Here is an 11,070-nt window from a genome sequence, read left to right on the forward strand (position 1 = left end):
GAGGCAGACTTCTGGACTCAGTTCGCCTCCTTGGAGAGTCGCTTGATGCCTCCAAGCCTCAGTTGCATGTTCGTGTTCTGTAAGCGGGAGGGCAGCAGCGGCCGCCTCATGGGAGGGGAGGACCCGGCGGAGCGCTTGTCAAGTGCTCCTCAGGGAGCCTGGCATGGCCGGCAGTAGCTGCTCCCGCCACAGACAGTGATGGAACTTGTCCCTCCCTGTGCGTTTTTACCTCTGAATAGTGCTGCAAGCGTGTTCGCCTAAGACGGCTGTGGCCTCCAGAACGTGCCCTGCATGCACGAGCGCTCTTCACTTCTTCCTTCCATTATCTGCCAGGCCTCGGAGACAGGAGGGCGGAGGGGGGTCATGGAGGGTTTTCGTTGCTAAGTTTGGTTAATGAGGATAGAGCTTTATATATAGAGGTCGTGAATGTAATTGTTGATAAGAAAATAATTTTCAGAATGACCTTTTTTGACATTAACTTACATTCTTCTGATCTAATGACGTGAGACGTGACAGGAGGACTGGCTGTGTATCCCGTCTCAGTGTGGCAGCATGGCCACTTCAGAGTGGTGACTGTTCGTCAGTATGTGTCAGCCATTGGCTAACTGGCTTTGATTACATCCAGACTGTGTCAAAATTTTATTCTTCTTGTGACATGCTTTTAACTTTATTCCTTAAAGTTGATAGAGTCAAAGTAAATACAGTATAAAATATTAAAATATACAGAAATTCTCTGTATTATAGAAAAGAGCTAATTATTCCAGTGATCTCTCTAACGCAATTGTATTAGTTGTTATTAGGGTTATTCCTTTAGGAGAACTCAGAGAACTGGATGGCACAGGCTTTGTAGAGAGAACCGTAGCACCATCTTGTGAGAGCGACAAATGTGGTGTTTCAGTCACCACATAGTTTAATTAAAGTGTGGACTATTTTTATTTCTTACTGACGGGCCAACTTCAGCTGTTTTTATTATTATAGTATTATAAGGTCAGATAAGTAGCTGGCTTTAGAATTCATTTATTTATGTTTTCAGTATATCTGCACTTAGATGCATTTAACAAGCATCTAATTGCCTAATTTATGCACAAAATTACATGAAACGTAGAAATATCCAATTCCGTGTAGCTGAGTACCCAGAAAGTATCTGTTGCTTTATGTTTCTTGTGATGCTACACAGTTTTTAATGTTTAATGTTCTTTACTCATGTTAACCACTCAATTCTCAAAGTAATTTTTCCCAATATAATACATTAAATTCTGCATACTGTGTTGAAATGCTTGTTGAACGCTTGTAGGTGTGCTTCCTCGTGTGCTGATTTGAATTTTGTCTCTGTATTGAGAGAAAGGATCAGGTAGGAAGGAAAACAGACATGAAGCCTGGGGAAAATGCGGATAAAACAGCCAATGCATCCAAGGTGGGACCCTCAAAGCCAGGCACTGCAGAACGTGGTTTTATGTGGAAGCTGTTGTGATGCAAACATGAGCACAAATATCAGCTTGTCTTTAATAGCTGTAGTTCACGGAAGCCAACTGACTATTCTCTCAAAATGGGGAGAGTATAAATAGTATGATCTTATAGATTATTCCAAATTCAAATCAAACAATTATTACCAGAAACATTTGCTAAGTACAGTTAAGTATAGAATAATAAGCAGTCTCACTCGTGTGATTTAGGAAGTGTTATTGCCAAACATTTGCTCTTTTCAAAGAAGAAAAACATAAGTTTGGTGACATGATAAAAATCACGTGGATCGTCCGCTGTGAGTTCTGCTGGCCTCCAGGGATCCGGATGCTGGCCCTCAGTTGTTACTGTGTCTCTCACCCACACATACTCTCAGTTTTTCACCTAACAAAGGTGACTAATTTAAGTACTTTTTTTTCTTTTAGGCAACTTGAATCAACCCATAGAAGTCACAGCACTATATTCTTTTGAAGGACAACAGCCAGGGGATTTGAATTTTCAAGCTGGAGACAAAATCACTGTTATATCAAAGACGGATTCACATTTTGATTGGTGGGAGGGAAAGCTTCGAGGACAAACTGGCATTTTTCCAGCCAACTATGTTACGATGAATTAAAATTTATGTTATTCCTTGAGAACTACAAAAAAATTATTTCTATACTGACAGGACTTACTATCTGGTTAAGCAATGATTAATATAAGTTTAAATATACTTCTGTTTGTTCCATAAACTTTTAATCCAGTATGTAAAAAATTTTCTATATATAAATAAATGATTAACTTACATATGTTTAGATACTTTGTACTAATTTTATCACATGTACCATTTAATAGTTAATATGTTCCAATTATATGGCCAGTTTTTTGTGTTAATTTTCATACATCACAAACACTTGATTTGGCTGTGTCTGTGGTAACCATTTATTTTAATTTGAGAAGTCTAAGGGTAGGGCATGAATACCAGTTCATATATTTCTATTTGCAAAGTGACTGGAGAAGGAGAAATCAGCTTAAGTAGGAGATTAAGTAATACTTAGAGTTGTAGATATTAACTAGAATATGAATCCTTAGAAAGTACCTTTCTACCTTCAAAATTGTATATAGACATTTATAGTAGAAACATGCTATTACAAAGAAGTTCAACCACTATGCATTAAAAAAAGATGTATCTGTTAACTTTTCTTCGTAGGAGGTTATGTCTGTTCGTTTCTAGCAGTAGAATCAGCTTATGTTGACATGGTTCAGTTGTCTCTAAATAAATGTTTTTAAAATGCTAATTTAATGTCTTTATTTTGCTTTCCTTATTTTCTTTTGTAAAGTAGGCACGAGTCCTGTGCTTGGTCTGCAGGTTAAAACCGATCTCCGTGTTTGGGCTGCATAGCTTTTTTTTTTTCCAGCTTTATTGACATAATATAGACATAAAATAATAAAATATTTAATAATAATATTGACATAAAATTGTAAAATATATAAAAGGTACAATGTGACGTTGGAAATACCTATATATTGTGAAAGGATTCCCACTAAGTTAATTAATACATCCATCATCTCACATATTTCCTTTTTTTTTTTTTTTTTGTTGAGAAGACAAGTTCTACTCTTAGCACATTGCAATCATATAATACAATGTTGTCAGCCACAGTCACCAGACTGGACATTAGATCGCTGGAACGTATTCCCCTTTTAACTGGAAGTTTGCACCCTGTGCCCGACATCTCTTAAGTTCCCCCGCGCTTCATATATGTCTACACCACATGTTCTTTATCCATTCATCCGTTGATGGACACAGGGTTTTCTGTGTAGAGGATCATGTCATCTGCACACAGAGATCATTTCGCTTCTTCACTTCCAACGTAGATGACTTTGATTTCTTTTTCTTGTCTAATCAGTCTGGCTAGAACTTCCAGAACTGTGATGAATAGGAGTGGTGAGAGTGGGCTCCCTTGTTCATTCATGATCTTAGAGGGAAAGCTTTCAGACTTTCTCTCTTGACTCTGATGTCAGCTGTGGGATGGTCTTGAGCATGCTGTTTAATCTCCACATATTTGTGAATGTTCCTGTTTTTTTCTTGCAATTGATTTCTAGTTTCATACCATTGTGGTCAGAAAAGATGCTTGATACGATTTCAATCTTCTTAAATTTATTAAAACTTGCTTTGTGGCCTAACATGATCCATCCTGGAGAATGTTCCAGGTGTACTTGAGAAGAGTATGGATTCTGCTGCTGTTAGGTAGAATGTTCTGTAGATGTCTTTCAGATCCATCTGGTCTAATGTGTAGTTTAAGTCCAATGTTTCTTTATTGATTTTCTGTCCAGGTGATCCATCCATTGTTGAAAGTGGGGTATTGAAGTTTCCCACTATTATTGTATTACAGTTTGCTTTTCCCTTCAGATTTACTAATATTTCTTTATATATTTGGATGCTTTGATGTTGGGTGCATAAATATTTACAATTGTTATATCCTCTTGACCCCTTTGTTGTTATATAAATGACCTTCTTTGTCTCATTATAGTTCTTAGCTTAAAGTCTATTTTGTCTTATATAAGTATATCTACCTGTATGTTTTCTTGGTTTCCATTTGCGTGGAATATTTTTTTCCGTTCCTTCATTTTCAGTCTATGTGTCCTTAAAGCTGAAGTGAGGCTCTTGTAGGCAGCATAGAGTTGAATCTTTTTTTAAATCCATCCAGCTACCCTATGTCTTTTGATTGGTGAATTTAGTCCATTTACATTTGAAGTAATTATTGAAATGTATGGATTTAGTATTACCATTTTGTTCACTGTTTTCTGACTGTTGTAATTCTTTTGTTCCTTTCTCCTCTTGCTTTCTTCCCTTGTGATCTGACCATTTTCTGTGGTAGTGTGCTTAGAGTCCTGTTTCTTCCTCTTTTGTGTATCTACTATAGGTTTTTGCTTTGTGGTTACCATGAGGCTTCCATAGAACATCTCATGGTTATAACCATCTATTTTAAGCTGAATGTGTATAAAAGCTCTACATTTTTACACTTCCCCCATTTTTGATGTCACAATTTTCATCTTTTTACATTGTGTATCCATTAAAAAATTATTGCACTTACAGTTGTTAATACTTTTGTCATTTAACCTTTATGCTAGAGTTATAAGTGGTTTTCCCACCACCATTACAATACTAGAGTATTCTGAATTTAAATATATATGTACTTTTACCAGTGGGTTTTACACTTTCATATGTTTTCCTGTTACTAATTAACATCCTTTCATTTCAGCTTGAAAAAGCCCCTTTAACATTTCTTATTAGGCTCCTTTAGTGGTGATAAACTCCTTCAGCTTTTCTTTGTCTGGAAAACTCTTTTTCTCTCCTTCAGTTCCGAAGGACGCCTTCACTGGGGAAAGTATTCTTGGTTGGCAGTTTTTTTTCTTTCAGCACTTTGAATATATCATCCCACTCCCTTCTGATCTGCAAGGTTTCAGCTGAAAATTCCATTGATAGTCTTATGGGGGTTCCCTTGTACATAACAAGTTGCTGTTCTCTTGCTGCTTTTAAGACTCTCTCCTTGTCTTTAACATGTGACAACTTAATTGTAATGTGTCTCAATGTAGGGCTCTTTGACTTGTCTCATGTGGAATTCTCTGGGCTCCCTGGATCTGAGTGTCTGTTTCCCCACATTAGGGAAGTTTTCAGCTGTTGTTTCTCAGAATAAGCTTTCAGCTCCTTTCTCTCTCTCCTTCTGAAATCCCAGTAATGCATAAAATCATCCACTTGTTGATGTCCTGTAAATTTCTTGTCATCTTCACTCTTTTTCATTCTTTTTCCTTTTTCCTCCTCTGATTGGATGGAGTCCACTGCCCTGTCTTCCAGTTCACTGACCCTTCCTTCCACTTGATCTAGTCTGCTGTGAGCCTTCTGTTGAACTTTTCAGCTCGGTTATGGTTTCTTCAGCTCTGTGATTTCTGTTTTGTACTTGTTTATATTTTCTCTCTCTTTGTTGAGACTCTCACTTTGTTCATGCATTGCTTTCCTGACCTTGGTGAACATCTTTATGACTGTTATGTTGAAGTCTCTATCAGGTAAAACACTTTTCTCTACATCATTAGATCAGTTTCTGGAGTTTTATCTTATTCTTTTGTTTGGAACTTTGTCCCTTGTTTATTGATTTTCTTTGACTCTCTGTATTGGTTTCTGTGCATTAGACAAAACCACCCCCCCAGTTTTGATGGAGTGGCCTCGGGAGGCACCTCGTCAGTCAGTCCAGCCCAGGCGCCTGGTTGTTTCTCAAACTTTGTGATTCTCCAAGCTGCCATCTTTGTTCTTAGTGACTCCCAGTGGTTGAGGGTGTGCCAAGGCTTGTGTCCCAAAGACCAGAATCCCAAAGGGGAGGGTTGCAGTCAGCACCCAGATGCAGGCAGATTGGAAGCTGGACCCTCAGGCAGCATTGAGAAAGTATGTGGTTAAGTCCTTTCTGTGGAGAAACTGTGAGCTGAGTGTTTTTACTTGACCCCTCTGTGCTGAGCCTGGGTGTATAGCTGTAGGATGGGGTGCTCCTGTGCCCATGTGAGGACTGATTCTCTGTTTGCTGCTAGTCCTGGGGGCCCCCCTGGCTATCAGAGCTGGGTGATTTGAGGGCCTGTCCCTCGGATGGCAGCCATAAAAGATGAGGCGCTAGATGTGTGGACAAGCTTCTTCCAGGGAGATGACGGTGACTTGGTTTTGTTATTGGAGTGATTCTTGGCTCCCCAAGGGCTCCTGGGAGGATCACAGCCAGCACCTGGATGTATGCTAATGAGAGCTGGGCTCTCAGACAGCAGCTTGGGAAGTATGTGGCCACACCCCTTCCAGGAAATGGGGGGATGATGGACGATTCTGTCTGCTGCCCCTGAGCTGAGCCCTGGGGTGATAGCCACAGCAAGTGCTTATGGTCCTGTTAGGAACTACTTTGTTTGCTGTAGTCCTGTGGCACTCAAAAATGCAAGCCCCCATTGGCTTTCAGACCTTGGTGATTTGGGGCCCTATCCCTTGGGTGGCAGCCTTAAAAGTTGGGGTGCTAGATGTGTGGTCCAAACCCCTCACTCTTCAGAGAGAAGCTGGGAGTTGGAGGTTCCCTCTCAATTGTATGATGTGGTGCTGGAGGTGGGGTTTATGTGAGAGTGTGTCTCAGCCTTTCCAACCTGTTTTGATGTGGGTGTTTTCCTAGTCACCGAATGTGTAGGAGTCATTCAGCTGATCTTTGGATTTCTCTCAGAGGAAATTCTCCTTGCCTAGCTGTATATTCAGTGCATCTGATGGAAAGGGGAATTCAGGAGCCTCCTATGTCACCATCTTGTCCCTCTAACTTCTTCCTTGAACTGCAAACTCATCTCCAACTGTGCACTTGACAGCTATATTCAGACACATAACACAGCTCAAACCTAACTTTTCCAAAACTAAGTTCTCGCTTTCCCCTCCTCTGAAGCCTGCCGGCCCTCAACATTCCTCTTTAGTAAGCGGAAATTCCATTCGTCCACTTCCTTAGGCCTCAGGATTACTTAGGAGCCATCCCTGGTTCTTTTTATCTCACACCCTAATCAGACTCACCAGTGATTTCTGTCAGCTTCAAAACACCAGATCTGACCACGTCCTATGACCTCTGTCACCACCTCCATACATTAAGCCGCCATGAGCTCAGCCCTCGACTCCTGGAACAGCCTCCAGTCTGGATTCCTTTCTTCAGGAGAGCCACCAAAACGACCCTCTCAAGGAGGTGCTCTCGCTCCAGTTTTGTATTCTGCTGTGTGTTCTTCACAGCCTTATGTTATATGCACACATGGATCAACATCTTTTATGATGCAATTCTTAAGACATGGAAGAAGGAGAATAAAGACCCACATCATTATCACCCAGCAAGAAATAAAGCATAATATGTTCTTTTTTTCACTCTTCCTAATCTCCCCCTCCTTCTAACTCAAGGGTGATCATCATCCTGGATTTGCTGTTTATCAGGTGCATATATTTCTTTATGTTTCTATTATATGTGTATGTGTCCCTGAGCACTGCGGTTTTGCCGTGCGTGCTTGGAAGTTAACAAACTGTAAACTTTTAAACTTTAAAAATGGTACAGTGAAGCGATTCATTTGCAATTGTCATAAACTGTGATATATACATTTAAACAATTAAAAGGTAAGGTGAAGAATTTCAGCAGAAAGTTAACACTTTCTCAATATCTTTAGCAATTGGTGAAAACAAATGGACACTGAGAATGAGATACTGTGACACAAGCTCTAGAATGGCTAAAATCAAAACAATGGACAAAACCAAGTGTTAATGAGGACATGGAGAGACTGGAACCCTTATACATGGCTGTTGGGAATGCAAAATTATACAGTCACTTTGTAAAATAATGTGGCATTTTAACTTCCTGGGAAGTTAAATATTCCTTTACCATATATCCCAGAGATTTTATTCCTGGATATTTATCCAGGATAAATAGAAATATATGTTTACATGAAGTCTTGTGTGATGTTCATAGTAGCTTTATCCAAAATAGCCCCAAATTGAAACCATCCAAATGTTCGTCTTGTTGAATGGATAAAAACATTGTGCTCCATCTGTGCCATGGAAAACTACTCAGCAATAAAAGGAATGGACTATTGATACATGCGACAACATGTATGTATCTCAGAAGCTCAGTATCAGAAGTCTGGTACAAAAGACTAGATATTATATGAATCCAATTACATAAAATTCTAAAGAAGGCAAATTGTAAAAATAGAGAACTAATCAATATTTGCCAGGTGTCGAGGGGAGAGGATTGACTGTGAAGTTTGACAAGGAATGTCTTACTGTGATATTAAATGTAATGAATTTAAAATGAAGATGATGCTAGGCCTGTCAATGAACCTGTTAAGAAAGGATCAATATTTATCACACTGAATTATTCTGGATAAAAGTATAAATAAACAAAAACAGAAATGGAAAAGGAGAGATAGATCCACCTATCTCAGTGCAGGCCAGGTGAGGGGACAAAATGTAACTACATGTACTCTATGAACATGATAAGATGATTCCTATTGATTTATTTTGAGACTATACTCTGAAGTTACATGTCTTTTCTTAAAAAATATCCATGATCAGTACAAAAAGTTGACCATATTTTAATTCCACAAAGAAAACATCATTTATGCTACATAAGAAATAGTAGGGATGACATTTCCTGGCCATAATGCAAACAAAGAATCCATATGAGCTTGAAATTTTTCACTCTCTTGTAAATAAATAAACTGTTTAAAATAAAATATTGGTAAGTGACTATATTGCTCAACTCTTTGCAATTAAATTCAAAAGTATAAAGTCAATTTTATAATACCCAAATTGATGCAGAGGATAGCAAAAGGACAGCTTCCAAATACTCTAATGATGTAAACCTGATGCTAATAATAATGAAAAACTGCAGTCGTGTCTCACTTCCGTATATTGGTACACAAATCCTTGCAACACACTGATGTCGCATGAAACCTCAGTGTGGGTCCTCGGCTGGTTCAATATTAGGAAATATTTTCATACCATTTATCCTCTTAATTGGTCTGAGGATAAAAATAAGATCGTCCTCATACATTCTGATGAAGAGTATGGACAAAATTCAAACTCCATTTTTTTTCTTTTAAAGATTGGCACCTGGGCTAACAACTGTTTTTTTTTCTGCTTCGTCTCCCCAAAGCCCTCCATACACAGTTGTATATCTTAGTTGCAGGTCCTTCTAGTTGTGGGATGTGGGACACTGCCTCAACATGGCCTGAGGAGTGGTGCCATGTCCACGCCCAGGATCCGAACCCTGGGCCGCCGCAGCAGAGGGCGTGAACTTAACCACTCGCCCATGGAGCCGGCCCCTCCATTTTTTATAAACATACCCAAATAGGAGCAAATGGTCTAGAAACTTTCTTAACCAAAATAAAAAACTTGCTCCAATACTGAGGATCATGGAAAGTGCTGGAGGTAAGTCAGAAAGCAGGTACCTCTCACCACTATTATTCAGCATCGTCCTGGAGGTTGGTGAAATTAGATAAGAGACAAAAATTAGAAAAATAAAGATCAGGGAGCTACAACAGTCATTTTCAGGTGATAGTATCGTGTATCTGGGAAATCCAAGTGAATCAACCAAAACAAACAATAACAACAAAATGTACTACAGATAATGAGGAAATCTAATGATAATAAGGTTCAAAACTCATATTTAGAAATTAGTTTCATATTTACCAACCACGACGAGTTAATAGATGTAATGAAAAGAACACCCCAATTTTAAAAAGCCACCGAAAAAGTTAAGTACCCAGAAATAAATAAGACAGGAACACTTGATAGACTTTGTGAGGAGACACTCCTGGAAGACAGAGTCCAGTGAGATTTGGGTAGGACCCACACAGAAAATGTTTCTTCAGGCTAATTAACTATTTTTTCTGAAAAACAAAAACAATCAGGGTGACTAGCCTGCCAGGTACTGACCCCACTCAAAAGCTTCAGCAAGGTGAAGGTGGTCCTTTCTTCTATTATGGGTGAAGGTGAACATTTTACTGTTTATTTGAGGATCGTTTTTTATAACCATATATGTAGCTTGTTTGTTTTGCCCATTGTTATGGTTTTCCTTTCTATTTCTTCCTAAGTTTTTGAGAGTTCTTTATATATTAGGGAGAAGAGCCCTTTTTATGTGATATGTTACAAATATTTTCTCCCAGTTGTTGTTCTATTTTGGGTTTTTCTACAATGTTTTCTACTTTTCAAAAACATTTGTGTTTTTATGTAGTTGAATTTATGGGGCTTTTCCTACTCCCAGATTGTAAGGGAATTTATCCTTTTGAAAAAATGAGTACTTATATAGAATTATTTTTACGCCGGAATTCTGACCCTCGTGGACTTTATTCAAGCCCAGAATGTGGGATGGGGTCCAGGTCCTTTCTGAGAGGTCCCCAGCTCTCACCCACGGACCACAAAACACGTCTTCCCTAGCTTCTTCTGGTACAGCTCCTCTCGAGGTTGAATGCATCTGAACTCTGCGTGGTCCAGGCGTCTGTCTGTCTGTCTGTCTGCTCACTTCCCTCTACCACACCGATTACAGACTGTGCCGTACGTTTCAAGTTCAGCGGGAATGTCGTCAGACCTCCGCACTGCCTTCTCTGCAGGTTTCTCTGGCTGCTCTTTTTGTTTATTTTCGCATGTGAACTTTAGAACCAACTTGATCTCCAGAGAAAAGACAATATTTTTATTGGGATTATGTTAAATTCATCTGTTGACCCAAGGAAAGTCGGCACACTTGTGATGTTCAGTCTGCAAAGCAAGGATAAGGGATGTCTTCCCTTTGGTTCAAGTCTAATTTTGTTGTTTTAGGAGTGTTTTAAAGTTCTCTCACCTGTGACTTGCGGATTGGCACTCCATCATCTTTGTGGATCTTTAAACTTGGCATCCACCTGCTTTACATTGTCCATGCCTCCCCTCCACTGAAGCTCCCTGAGGTGGGGCCAGTCGCATTCAACTTGGCATCTCCAGTGCCTAGCAGAGAGCTCTGTTATTGCGTGAATTTCTACATCTCAATGGAGGAGAAGATAGAGACAAGGCGTAGGGAAAGTAAGCAGTTTGCTGAGGACCCCACAATCTTAAGAAGGACT

The 11,070-nt window shown here is 39.3% G+C and overlaps 1 protein-coding gene across 6 annotated transcripts in view; it reads left to right on the top strand.

The window, feature by feature from the left end:
* The window catches only part of SH3YL1 (SH3 and SYLF domain containing 1), a 47,070-nt gene extending 44,332 nt beyond the window's left edge, over positions 1–2,738 (top strand). For all 6 annotated transcript variants that reach the window (XM_044771849.2, XM_070512705.1, XM_014841624.3 and 3 more), the window contains one exon: positions 1,887–2,738. In XM_044771849.2, coding sequence (XP_044627784.1) covers positions 1,887–2,077 — 191 coding nt within the window. In that variant the 3' untranslated portion in view covers positions 2,078–2,738. The remainder of the gene's footprint in view (positions 1–1,886) is intronic.
* The last annotated feature ends 8,332 nt before the right edge of the window (positions 2,739–11,070 follow it).

Source organism: Equus asinus, chromosome 6 (assembly GCF_041296235.1).
Source record: "Equus asinus isolate D_3611 breed Donkey chromosome 6, EquAss-T2T_v2, whole genome shotgun sequence".
Classification (NCBI taxonomy): Eukaryota; Metazoa; Chordata; class Mammalia; order Perissodactyla; family Equidae; genus Equus; species Equus asinus.